The 14445-nt window shown below is 42.1% G+C and overlaps 1 protein-coding gene across 1 annotated transcript in view; it reads left to right on the top strand.

Moving 5' to 3' along the window:
- The window catches only part of LOC128700818 (glucose dehydrogenase [FAD, quinone]-like), a 212991-nt gene that overhangs the window by 58685 nt on the left and 139861 nt on the right, over positions 1–14445 (top strand). The window contains exon 2 of the mRNA XM_070101832.1: positions 12754–12948. Within this exon, the coding sequence (XP_069957933.1) occupies positions 12810–12948 (139 nt within the window). The 5' untranslated portion in view covers positions 12754–12809. The remainder of the gene's footprint in view (positions 1–12753; positions 12949–14445) is intronic.

The following is a 14445-nucleotide window of genomic DNA, read 5'->3' as shown; positions in this document are numbered from 1 at the left end:
CTCCCTAATTCTCTCAATAACACTTCACAAGATCTGGTCTCGCAAATTATGACCTCATGTGTGATCTGGTTTCACAGTAACTTTGTGTGACATGCCTTATTCCGAGCGTGTCTTCGTGGGGTGACGTTGTAGTGATCCTCTGCTACCAGCCTCCTTATTCCCACTTGTCTGCTTTTGCCATCGTGTATCTATCCCTGGCACTTCAAACTTACCTGCTACATCCTCTACAACAGTTTCTCCCACTTTAACATATAGGTTCCACATAACAATATTTTCTCACTTGATTCAAAACTCTCTCAAAACTTGTTTAACACCTCCCAAAATTCCTCTCTTATTCCCAGGTGCATAAACACTGTTTTTCACATATCACATCCACATAATTCTTGAATATATGCATTAATATTCCATAATTTCTCTCACTAACAATGTAATAATAATAATGTCTTTATTTACTACAAGTACATGTACAAGGTAAACAAGCCATGCTGACATCAGTGACATACTATTATGTAGTAAGCCGCTTGTTATGCTGACCATTTCGGGCAAATTAGGTCAGTTTTGTCCCAGGATGCGACCCACACCAGTCCACTAACACCCAGGTACCCATTTTACTGATGGGTGAACAGGTACAGCAGGTGTCTTATGGAAACACGTCCCTAATGTTTTCCAGCCGTACCGGAACATATTCCTAATCTGGACCTCAGTGTGTGAAGTCCTTTACTCCCTTTAAATTTGTTTCACTTAGAGCTACGACAAGTAACTTCTTTTCAGTCACAAGTTTCCCAGTCACTTCATTCATTATATCTGTGCTACACCCATGTACATTCATTATATCTGTGCTACACCCATGTACATTCATTATATCTGTGCTACACCCATGTACATTCATTATATCTGTGCTACACCCACGTACATTCATTATATCTGTGCTACACCCACGTACATTCATACATCCAGCCATCAATATTTTCTTGTTTTTCTAATATTTTTTTGCAGGAAAAGGATTTATTAGCCCCATGCAAGTGAGATCAGTAGGGTTATTAGCCCCATGCAAGTGAGATCAGTAGGGTTATTAGCCCCATGCAAGTGAGATCAGTAGGGTTATTAGCCCCATGTAAGTGAGATCAGTAGGGTTATTAGCCCCATGCAAGTGAGATCAGTAGGGTTATTAGCCCCATGCAAGTGAGATCAGTAGGGTTATTAGCCCCATGCAAGTGAGATCAGTAGGGTTATTAGCCCCATGCAAGTGAGATCAGTAGGGTTATTAGCCCCATGCAAGTGAGATCAGTAGGGTTATTAGCCCCATGCAAGTGAGATCAGTAGGGTTATTAGCCCCATGCAAGTGAGATCAGTAGGGTTATTAGCCCCATGCAAGTGAGATCAGTAGGGTTATTAGCCCCATGCAAGTGAGATCAGTAGGGTTATTAGCCCCATGCAAGTGAGATCAGTAGGGTTATTAGCCCCATGCAAGTGAGATCAGTAGGGTTATTAGCCCCATGCAAGTGAGATCAGTAGGGTTATTAGCCCCATGCAAGTGAGATCAGTAGGGTTATTAGCCCCATGCAAGTGAGATCAGTAGGGTTATTAGCCCCATGCAAGTGAGATCAGTAGGGTTATTAGCCCCATGCAAGTGAGATCAGTAGGGTTATTAGCCCCATGCAAGTGAGATCAGTAGGGTTATTAGCCCCATGCAAGTGAGATCAGTAGGGTTATTAGCCCCATGCAAGTGAGATCAGTAGGGTTATTAGCCCCATGCAAGTGAGATCAGTAGGGTTATTAGCCCCATGCAAGTGAGATCAGTAGGGTTATTAGCCCCATGCAAGTGAGATCAGTAGGGTTATTAGCCCCATGCAAGTGAGATCAGTAGGGTTATTAGCCCCATGCAAGTGAGATCAGTAGGGTTATTAGCCCCATGCAAGTGAGATCAGTAGGGTTATTAGCCCCATGCAAGTGACATCAGTAGGGTTATTAGCCCCATGCAAGTGAGATCAGTAGGGTTATTAGCCCCATGCAAGTGAGATCAGTAGGGTTATTAGCCCCATGCAAGTGAGATCAGTAGGGTTATTAGCCCCATGCAAGTGAGATCAGTAGGGTTATTAGCCCCATGCAAGTGACATCAGTAGGGTTATTAGCCCCATGCAAGTGAGATCAGTAGGGTTATTAGCCCCATGCAAGTGAGATCAGTAGGGTTATTAGCCCCATGCAAGTGAGATCAGTAGGGTTATTAGCCCCATGCAAGTGAGATCAGTAGGGTTATTAGCCCCATGCAAGTGATTAGCCCCATCAGTAGGGTTATTAGCCCCATGCAAGTGAGATCAGTAGGGTTATTAGCCCCATGCAAGTGAGATCAGTAGGGTTATTAGCCCCATGCAAGTGAGATCAGTAGGGTTATTAGCCCCATGCAAGTGAGATCAGTAGGGTTATTAGCCCCATGCAAGTGAGATCAGTAGGGTTATTAGCCCCATGCAAGTGAGATCAGTAGGGTTATTAGCCCCATGCAAGTGAGATCAAGTGAGATCAGTAGGGTTATTAGCCCCATGCAAGTGAGATCAGTAGGGTTATTAGCCCCATGCAAGTGAGATCAGTAGGGTTATTAGCCCCATGCAAGTGAGATCAGTAGGGTTATTAGCCCCATGCAAGTGAGATCAGTAGGGTTATTAGCCCCATGCAAGTGAGATCAGTAGGGTTATTAGCCCCATGCAAGTGAGATCAGTAGGGTTATTAGCCCCATGCAAGTGAGATCAGTAGTTATTAGCCCCATGCAAGTGAGATCAGTAGGGTTATTAGCCCCATGCAAGTGAGATCAGTAGGGTTATTAGCCCCATGCAAGTGAGATCAGTAGGGTTATTAGCCCCTTGCAGTGAGATCAGTAGGGTTATTAGCCCCATGCAAGTGAGATCAGTAGGGTTATTAGCCCCATGCAAGTGAGATCAGTAGGGTTATTAGCCCCATGCAAGTGAGATCAGTAGGGTTATTAGCCCCATGCAAGTGAGATCAGTAGGGTTATTAGCCCCATGCAAGTGAGATCAGTAGGGTTATTAGCCCCATGCAAGTGAGATCAGTAGGGTTATTAGCCCCATGCAAGTGAGATCAGTAGGGTTATTAGCCCCATGCAAGTGAGATCAGTAGGGTTATTAGCCCCATGCAAGTGAGATCAGTAGGGTTATTAGCCCCATGCAAGTGAGATCAGTAGGGTTATTAGCCCCATGCAAGTGAGATCAGTAGGGTTATTAGCCCCATGCAAGTGAGATCAGTAGGGTTATTAGCCCCATGCAAGTGAGATCAGTAGGGTTATTAGCCCCATGCAAGTGAGATCAGTAGGGTTATTAGCCCCATGCAAGTGAGATCAGTAGGGTTATTAGCCCCATGCAAGTGAGATCAGTAGGGTTATTAGCCCCATGCAAGTGAGATCAGTAGGGTTATTAGCCCCATGCAAGTGAGATCAGTAGGGTTATTAGCCCCATGCAAGTGAGATCAGTAGGGTTATTAGCCCCATGCAAGTGAGATCAGTAGGGTTATTAGCCCCATGCAAGTGAGATCAGTAGGGTTATTAGCCCCATGCAAGTGAGATCAGTAGGGTTATTAGCCCCATGCAAGTGAGATCAGTAGGGTTATTAGCCCCATGCAAGTGAGATCAGTAGGGTTATTAGCCCCATGCAAGTGAGATCAGTAGGGTTATTAGCCCCATGCAAGTGAGATCAGTAGGGTTATTAGCCCCATGCAAGTGAGATCAGTAGGGTTATTAGCCCCATGCAAGTGAGATCAGTAGGGTTATTAGCCCCATGCAAGTGAGATCAGTAGGGTTATTAGCCCCATGCAAGTGAGATCAGTAGGGTTATTAGCCCCATGCAAGTGAGATCAGTAGGGTTATTAGCCCCATGCAAGTGAGATCAGTAGGGTTATTAGCCCCATGCAAGTGAGATCAGTAGGGTTATTAGCCCCATGCAAGTGAGATCAGTAGGGTTATTAGCCCCATGCAAGTGAGATCAGTAGGGTTATTAGCCCCATGCAAGTGAGATCAGTAGGGTTATTAGCCCCATGCAAGTGAGATCAGTAGGGTTATTAGCCCCATGTAAGTGAGATCAGTAGGGTTATTAGTCCCATGCAAGTGAGATCAGTAGGGTTATTAGCCCCATGTAAGTGAGATCAGTAGGGTTATTAGCCCCATGCAAGTGAGATCAGTAGGGTTATTAGCCCCATGCAAGTGAGATCAGTAGGGTTATTAGCCCCATGCAAGTGAGATCAGTAGGGTTATTAGCCCCATGCAAGTGACATCAGTAGGGTTATTAGCCCCATGCAAGTGAGATCAGTAGGGTTATTAGCCCCATGCAAGTGAGATCAGTAGGGTTATTAGCCCCATGTAAGTGAGATCAGTAGGGTTATTAGCCCCATGCAAGTGAGATCAGTAGGGTTATTAGCCCCATGCAAGTGAGATCAGTAGGGTTATTAGCCCCATGCAAGTGAGATCAGTAGGGTTATTAGCCCCATGCAAGTGAGATCAGTAGGGTTATTAGCCCCATGCAAGTGAGATCAGTAGGGTTATTAGCCCCATGCAAGTGAGATCAGTAGGGTTATTAGCCCCATGCAAGTGAGATCAGTAAGTGTTGTCTGTCTTCCTCTTGGTCAAATGGATCTCTAAGATAAACAGGAACTTGATTAGTTTAATTTTAAATGTCTTACAACTAGTTAATTCATTTTTATAAAGTATAGCATTAGTGACATCTGTGATATCCGAGAAAGTGTCAGAAAACTTAACAGCTATTTTCTCAGCTTGTGATCTCTGTTGAGAAGTTAATTCTTCGTTAATGTTAACACCAGAAGTTGAAGACTCTAGAGTTGACATCTCTGGTGTGTCATCATCAAGGTCATCTTGTTCAATAATACAAACATTTCAAATCTTTTCTACCAAATGTAGAGTACTATAATTAAATACATTATTGTCAAATACATTTATTATTATTATTATAATTAAAGAAAGCGCTAAACCGACAAGGGTCATGCAGCGCTGAGGGGCAGAAAATAGTGCTGGGGCTATAAACAGCTTGGAGAGGGGATCAGAGGTGAGGGGAGAAAAGGACTGAAAGGGACGCTAAGGGTTATGTGTGAAAGTTCGTACAGTAAAGCAGTTGCTGACAAAAGTCAAAAAGTTTTTGTAAGTCAAAGGCAGGACCGTCTGCACGACGGGAAGATACGGTAAGAGTGTAGTGCGGCGGCAGCGGCGGTGGTGGTGGTAAATCCTGCGAGTTCGCTGGTAAACCGGACGATCCACAAGAAAGTGAAGAACTTAAATAGCGACCCGACAAACCTCACAGAGAGGAATAGGGTGTCAAACACATTTAGACATGACCCTTTCCTTCTATAATACTTCAAAAATTTTATACTATGATACATTTTAAATTTACCATCAACATCAAGCAAGTAATCAACTTTATTAACAACTTTTGCAGTTTTCAATGGACCACGTTAAGTAATTAGTAACTTATTCGCAGAATCCGGTAAAAAACCAAGACCTTCGTCGCCGATAACAAACTTGCAGTTACGAGTTTACATATCAAAGTAGGTCTTGTAAGTGTCCATAGATCTTCCTTCAAGTTAGGCGACACCAACTCACTTGTCTCCTACAATCGATTTCCAATGTCGAGAAGAAATTAATAAGTAGTTTGCACCTCTGGAATCATCCAAAGTTCATTCAGAATACAAGTGGACCCCCGGTTAACGAACTTTTTTCATTCCAGTAGTATGTTCAGGTGCCAGTACTGACCGAATTTTTTCCCATAAGGAATATTGTGAAGTAGATTAGTCCATTTCAGACCCCCAAACATACACGTACAAACGCACTTACATAAATACACTTACATAATTGGTCGCATTTGGAGGTGATCGTTAAGCGGGGGTCCACTGTATTTAAAGGACCCCTAACCTGTCGTCTATACAACAGCTCAAAGAGAGAGAACACTAGAGAATCACTAGGCGCTTCTCTCAGTGAAGGTTGATACACTTATGCAAAATATCTCTACTGAAGAAACGTTTCGCCACACAGTGACTTCATCAGCCCAATATAAATCAGAAGGGTGTAAGGAGAGGAGGAGTTTGAGGTAATCAGTCCCTCAGCCTGGAGTTGATGTGTTCAGTCCATCAGTCTTGTAGAAAGTACAGCATATAGCAGGAGAAGTGGCTTATATACTGTTAAGTAAAACAACACAAGTGCAACTAATGTGGCATTTTATTGTGGCAACATCTCACTTTCCAGGAGCGAAACGTTGCCACAGTAAAATATCACGTTAGTTGCACTTGTGTCCTTATACTTAACATATTGTCGGTAATTCTACCAATGTTAATACACAGCTTCGTTACTGTAGTCAGTCTTGACACAGGAAGATATAAATGATATCCCAGAAATTGGCAATTATTCAGTTCCTTAGGGAAACCAAATAAGGAATATTACTGCCACGAGGGAAACAGGTAGATAATCTGAAGAAAAATAAGTCCCCGGGCCCCAGTGAATTATTTTCAAGAGTGCTTAAGGATTGCAAGTTGGAACTTTGCCATTAACAAGCGTGTTTAATGTGTCCATCCAATCGGGTGTTTTTCCAGAGATGTGGAAGATGGCTAATGTTATTCCTATATTTAAATTAGGGGATAAGTCCGTACCATCAAATTACCGTCCAATAAGCCTGGCATCTATAGTAGGCAAATTATTAGAAACAATTATAGAAATGACTGAAAGAGACATTTCACTATAAAACATGATTATCTTAAATAAAAGAAGATAACAGTGTTTGATACTTTCTAAAACAACTAGTTTCTACAAGTTAGTTTTTTTAATGCTTCTGTACTACTTACACCAACAAGCTTGTATATTTTATATTTCATATGTGTGTTTTACGTGGTTCTCATAGAAATATTGACTAGGGGTGCCACAGAATATGTGACTTAAGGCTTCCATCATTGAAAAAAAAGGCTGGAAACCATTGAGTTAGTGTATTATCTAGTACACCATTTGACCAGTTCAACAGGATAGTGCTTACTAAAAAAAAAAAACAATGACGAAGCATGATATGAAAAAAGAACACTTGTGTTGACGTCAGGAGAACCCAGATTAATTTCTTAAACAAGATCCTCCTTATCTGGCCTGATTATCTGCCAGGTTATATATTTATGGTGAACTAAGAACTATGATACGTATCACCAAATAAATTCATGCTTAGGAAATTGAAAAATCTTACATTACATTGGATGGACCATGTATGCACACCTGGATTTTTGTCTGCTAAGAAACTTAGTAGGGACCATTAAATGGTCTTAGGATGAGTTTTGCACCTACTAAAAGTGGAGCTAATTTTGTATATTTACGTATATCGGTCTGGAATTTGGAGAAGCAGTGTGACTCTGGAGGATTTTAATTTATGTAAAGAAATGGTATACGGTGCTCTGTTACATCTTTTGACTCCTAACTGTCTCTTACATTTCACTAAAGCTTGCAGTGAACTTAATGATAAAAGGTCCCATCCTACAGAGGCAGGTTATAAAATGTCACGGTGGCAAAAGCTCTCGCTTCACACGGTGAGGGTCCGGGTTCGATTCCCAGCGAAGGGCTGGAAACATTGTACGTGTTTCCTTACACCGGTTGTCTTATGTTCACCCATCAGTAAAATGGGCACCTGGGTGTTAGTGGACTGGTGTGGGTCGCATCCTGGGAGAAAACTAACTTAATTTGCCCGAAATGCTTAGCATAACAAGCGGCTTTCTATATAGTAGTATGTCATTGATGTCAGCTATGATCTGTATACCTTGTACATGTACTTCTAGTAAATAAAGCTATTATTATTTATTATTATTATTAATTATTATTATTATTATTATTATAGGCTATTTATACAAGTGAATCTTATACTCAGCGATAATGAGACGTCTGAATTATTCACTAAGAACCCTTTTGAACAAGTGAAAATTAGTTCAGCAAATAACATATAGAGCTACTGAAGGATCATAATAATTTAATCAGTTATTAAAACAAAATCCAGGGAAATCTGCTCGTCATTGTATAAGTTCTGTCAGTTCTGCTGTGTATAACCTATTCAAATGGCTTGTTAAGATCCTATCATCCATGGTAGGGAATGTCTTAGAAAATCATGTAAAGAATAGTGTTGTCCATACTAAAAAAAATCATGATTTCTCTTATTACCTTCGACGTTATTGCCTTATTTACCCAAATAGTAGCCTAGTGGCCTGTACACCTGGTTGTAGCACGATAACCAAGGTAGAAATGAGTAACAAGCAAAAGACAGCAATGAGTAAATACATATATATGTTTCCCTCATCAGACATCAAGCAATTATGTGTACAGTATTTGCAGACGAAATGTATAGATAGGAAATTTTGCAAGTAAGAGACACGGTATGAACTGCCTTCGACCAGACTTGGAGGTAAGTCTGCCAGTGTTGATTCACGAGTGTCCCACATTGCTTTACAACTTTGGCGGGCTTCCTTGTCATTGGCTGGTTGAACCAAGGTGCTAGCAATATGAGGGGCGATGGGGCGCTCATTATAGTTTTAGCATCTGGTTCACTGGTCAGGATGGCAGCCTATATGGGTGTGTGACATGTCAAATGAAATGTTAACGTATTCTTAACTTGCCACGCACCCACCTCAGAAGGACTGTAACAGCCAGAACTAGGCATCCATCCATGAGTAGTGTGCCACAATGGCACGAAATACTAATGAAACCACTTTTCCTCTCAACCATCCAATTCATTAGGCAGTGTTCAACACAAAGGAACTTCCAAGTCAGGCACGGCCTTAGAGCAAGACAACAGACAGTACGGCTAATGTAGGTTCAAGACACTTGTGAATGGGAGCAAGTATCCCCTCATTAAAAAAAAATATGGCCAGATTTACTCACATTATGCTTTATGACCATAAGGAAAATAAAAGAGCTAACTACCCATTTGTCCTTAACACATCCAGGACATTTTCTCTGGTGGCACTGTGACGTAAGGAGAGGTTGTATGGTTGCAACTGCAGTGCTCAACGTATGAGATGAGTGTTCTTGTTCCTCATGGAACGAAGGTAGGTCAGAGGATTGTGGTCACTGAAGACGGTGGCCACATGTGATGTGCTGGACAAGAACACTTCGAAATGTTCCAGCACAAGTTCCCTGACCACGGCTTACTTTTCTATGGTAGAGTAGGCCTGCTGATAGGCCTGGTATTTACTTGAATAATATGCCATGGGCTGCAGACATCCCTCACCAGATGCTTGGAGTAATACTGTCCCCACTCCCGATTCACATGTATCAACCTGTAATACAAATGGTTTTGAAAAATTGGGGGACAACAGTATGGGAGCAGCACATAAGAGACATTTAACATGGCTTAAAAACTCTTCACAACTAGAGGTTCAGCAGAATTTAATTTTAGGACTGATGAGAAAGGTTAGGAGGCTTCAACATCTGCAAAATTTCTGCAGAAATTTCGATAAAATCAAATCATCCCTAAGAATCTTTGCAGAGACTTCTTATCCTGAGGAACGGAATAATTTTTAGTGGCCCAAACTTTGGAAAATTTAGTTGCTACTTTGCCATTTCTTACTTCATGACCCAAGAAAGTAATAGTAGAGTGGCTAGAAGATGACTTACTAAGATTTACAGCTAGTTGAAATGTCCTGAACCTCTCAAAGACAGAACACATATTGATCCCACATATCAGAAATTACAACTATATCATCCAAGTAAGCCACCATGCCTTCTAGTTCTTTGATAGCCTGATGGATCAGTTTTTGAAATGAGACGAGAATGTTCCTCATTCCAAATGGGATCACAGTACTACATTGATAATAACCCCTGGAATTCCGAAGGCAGAAATCTGCTTCACTTTATCTGTTAAAGTTACCTGATAGTAATCTTTAAAGAAGTCCAGTTTAGAAATGAAAGGGGCCTTACCCACAACGTTTACTATAATACCCAAATATGGAAGAAAGTAAGCATCCAGTACTGAGACCTCATTCACCTTATGACAGTCAGAACACAACCACAATCCTCTACCAGGCTTTTCTTCAAGGAAGCATCGTGAAGCCCATGGGCTGGATGATTCCTCCACCAATCTATGTTCTAACAGAAATTCTATATCCTGCTGAAGCACCTGTTTTTTTTTTCATGATTAGCTCTGTAGGGAGAAAGTTTAATAGGTTTAGCAGTCCCTACATCCACATCGTCATAACCCAGGTTGGACATTTTAGGAGCATGGGAAAATATTTTGGTATAAGTTTGCAGAAGGGTAGTTAGCGTCATTACTTGGTCTTCTGCAAGTCCCGATATTATAGGGTAAGGATCTTGGAGAATGGCTGAGTTGAACCTGCGGAATTGTGTACAGGGAATCAGGGTCATCCACAGGGTCAGGGACAGGTGACAAAGTCATTACTGGGACCTTAGGTGACTCAAAGAATAGTTTAATCTGAAAATTGTGGTAAACCTTACCTACGTTGGGTTTATCAAAGAGGTGCTACCACGTATTTTAAATCAGAATTCTTTTAATTACCTGCATCGGTCCCATAAAACTTCCTTTTAAGGTGTGACCTGGACCAGCACCTTGTCTCCTGGGTTAAAGGAGAGAAATTTAGAAGCTTTGTTAAATCTCTGTTACATGTTTTGAGCAGATTTTAGGTTGGCCTTAGCCAGCTGACTTTCCACGTACAATCTTGATGTAGGATCATAGGGCATCTTGCAAGCGTCTTCTCCCAACCCTCATTCGTTGAGTACGTATAGTGGACCTCTCACATTATGCTCAAAAAATCAACTCAAAAGGACAATACCCGGTTGATTTATGCACAGTTTCTCGCAATGCAAAGAAACAGAGGAAGCAATTCGTCCCAGTTTGTAGGAAAATGCATACAATAGGTACATATTGTATGCATTTCCCTACAGACTGAGGATGATAGGCTGTAGACGGTTTTTAATTCCTAGCCAATGTAAAGCCTCTTTGAATGCTTTTGCTGTGTATTTAGCTCCCTAGTCTCTTGGACAGATTGAGGAATGCCAAAGTGGAAAATAAACTTAATGAGGACTTGAATTAAGAATGGCTTTAGTATTCATTCTATGCATAGATACTGCCTCAGGATACCTAGTAGTTTTGTCAGAAGAGGACAGATATTGGTTACTTCGGTAAAACGGTTAATATAATGCTGTTCCTTCAGTAAGGTGTCCTACACAGTAGATGATTAGGTCCACAAATGGCTCTCCATCAGCAGGTATGGGATGAAGTGGTGCGGGTTTAATGTAATGTCTGAGCTTACCTACTTGCTGACATTCACAACGGGCCAGTAAAAATGCTGCAATATCTTATACAGGATTTCAGTGACACCCAAACGTTCTCCTAAGGACGAATTGAGTTCTGAATTTCTTTGGTACAACCAGACTAGTTTTAAAAATCCCCCTACCTCCTTATCAGTAGCCAGACTAAATAATAATAGTTTTAAATATATATTTGACAGGGTGATTAGAGATGGATTCACCCATGGCTGTTTTAAGAGTGACTGCAAAAGAAGAGTCCCTTTTCTGTTCCTCTCGATAGGACAGTCCCTCGGGAATGAAAGCAGAAATGCCTGGCAATCCTGCGACTCCAGAAAAGGAAGGACTGATCACGGACTTTTTACTAGATTTACGCGGCCTTGGCCAGTATTCCTCGTAAAATAAATTGTCTAGCTCTAGACTGAAGTCCTCCAAGGTAAGATCAGCATTCATTTCAGACATTCCTTTGGACATTTCCCGAGTTATGGCCAGCATCGGTGGCTACAGTGGGCTCAGGACAGCATCTTGAATTTAGAACACTGTTGCGAAGCAGCAGTATTCTAAATTCTTGTTGCCAAGCATCTTTCATGGGAAATTCCCCTGACACACCTACAGTTAAATACCCAGTGTAATACCGGATTTTAACAAATATTATATGTAGAGGGACAGAAAATACAGTTCCCCCATAGGGTTCTAATAACAGTATAATAAGGTCTCCTTTGAAATTGGAGGTACTCCATCTTGCAGGAGGGAGCAATAAGCCCCGGTATCCTTGAAGGTGAATGCCTCAATGGGATATTCCTGCTCCTTAAGGGAGATTTGACTTTGACTGTTAAAGGTGCCTACAGGCACCTATTGCCTGCTGATTCGTTTCAGTGGGAAGCATAGTTGTTTTTGCTAATGGTAGTGATCTAATCAACTTATCACTAGCAGCAGGTTCACGTAGTTTGGGGCGAGTAGCCTTTATGTGACCAGGCTTACTGCAGTAGTAACAGGTGATAGGCTCGGGAATCTTGCTGATTATGAGACAGACGTTTTTCAACTCCAGTTTCCACCTTCCGACGAAATTCAGGATTCCGTTCACGATGATCTCTGTCCATACCAGGCTGCTGGGAAGAAAAATTAATTAAGAGACCGCTCGGACAAGGAAAGGTTGGGGTCATACGTGTCAGCAAGTCTAACCGCCTCCGAACAGTTGCCACTGAATGGTCTTCTTAAAACACCCTGACCCTTGGTTTATCTGACTGGACAAGATTGTCTTAAGGAACAGTTGCACTAGCCCACTGAAATTAGAACACCAGTGGACATTTGTAGCACTTAGTGAACTAGTAACTCCTTCTCTTGTATACATTTCTAAATTTAAAGAGAAACTTTCTTTCTTCTTATATAGGTTATTCTGTCTCAATGGGATATGGCCGTTTTTTTTTTTTTTAAATATATCCCTCACTAATATATAATATTTATTGCAGATATGACTTGTCAAGACAGAACCATAATAGAGCGTTGAGATTTGGTAATCAGAAAAATGACCTCATACTTGACGATCATACGGGCTTTGCCGGTGGCAGTGCTGAGGCTGCTGCTGCTGCTGCTGCTGAGAGAAGCTGGTGAACATGACTATGATGCCTCTTACAGGCTCAGCACCCACTACGACTTTATCATTGGTAAGTCACCTGGGTAACTCTTGTCTCAATGAATATCTTAACATCTTCCTACGTTTACTGGCACACACACACACACACACACACACGGGGCCAGGAGCTGAGTCTCGACCCCTGAAACCACAATTAGGTGAGTACACACACACACACACGCACACACACACACACGCACACACGCACACACACACACACACGCACACACACACACACATACACACACACACATACACACACACACATACACACACACATACACACACATCATGATCATGGGGGACTTTAACCACAAGGAGATCGAATGGGAGAACTTGGAGCCACATGGGGGCCAAGATACATGGAGGGCTAAAATGATGGAGGTGGTACTGGAAAACTTCATGTACCAACACTAAGGGACACTACAAGAGAGAGAGGAGAGGATGAACCAGCAAGATTGGACTTAGTATTCACCTTGAGTAGTGCAGATATTGAGGACATCACATATGAAAGACCCCTTGGGGCCAGCGATCATGTGGTTTTGAGCTTCGAATACACAGTAGAGCTACAAGTGGAGGGGGAAGCAGGAAGGCCAGGACAAATGAAACCAAACTACAGGAAAGGGGACTACACAGGAATGAGGAACTTCCTGAATGAGGTTCAGTGGGACAGAGAACTGGCAGGGAAGCCAGTTAATGAGATGATGGAATATGTAGCAACAATGTGCAAGGAGGCTGAGGAGAGGTTTGTACCCAAGGGTAACAGGAATAATGGAAAAGCCAGGATGAGCCCATGGTTCACCCAAAGATGCAAGGAGGCAAAAACCAAGTGTGCTAGGGAATGGAAGAAATATAGAAGGCAAAGGACCCAGGAGAATAAGGAGAGCAGTCGTAGAGCCAGAAATGAATATGCACAGATAAGAAGGGAGGCCCAACGTCAATATGAAAACGACATAGCAGCAAAAGCCAAATCTGACCCGAAACTGTTATACAGCCACATCAGGAAGAAAACAACCGTCAAGGACCAGGTCATCAGGCTAAGGAAGGAAGGAGGAGAGACAACAAGAAATGACCGTGAAGTATGTGACGAACTCAACAAGAGATTCAAAGAAGTGTTCACAGAGGAGACAGAAGGGGCTCCAGAAAGACGGAGAGGTGGGGTACACCACCATGTGCTGGACACAGTACACACAACCGAGGAAGAAGTGAAGAGGCTTCTGAGTGAGCTAGATACCTCAAAGGCAATGGGGCCAGATAACATCTCTCCATGGGTCCTGAGAGAGGGAGCAGAGGCACTATGTGTACCCCTAACAACAATATTCAATACATCTATCGAAACAGGGAGATTGCCTGAGGCATGGAAGACAGCAAATGTAGTCCCAATCTTTTAAAAAGGAGACAGACATGAAGCACTAAACTACAGACCAGTGTCACTGACATGTATAGTATGAAAAGTCATGGAGAAGATTATTAGGAGAAGAGTGGTGGAACACCTAGAAAGGAATGATCTCATCAACAGCAGCCAAAA

This window comes from Cherax quadricarinatus, chromosome 79 (genome assembly GCF_038502225.1).
Source record: "Cherax quadricarinatus isolate ZL_2023a chromosome 79, ASM3850222v1, whole genome shotgun sequence".
Taxonomy (NCBI): domain Eukaryota; kingdom Metazoa; phylum Arthropoda; class Malacostraca; order Decapoda; family Parastacidae; genus Cherax; species Cherax quadricarinatus.
This window is presented reverse-complemented; position numbering and strand designations above follow the sequence as displayed.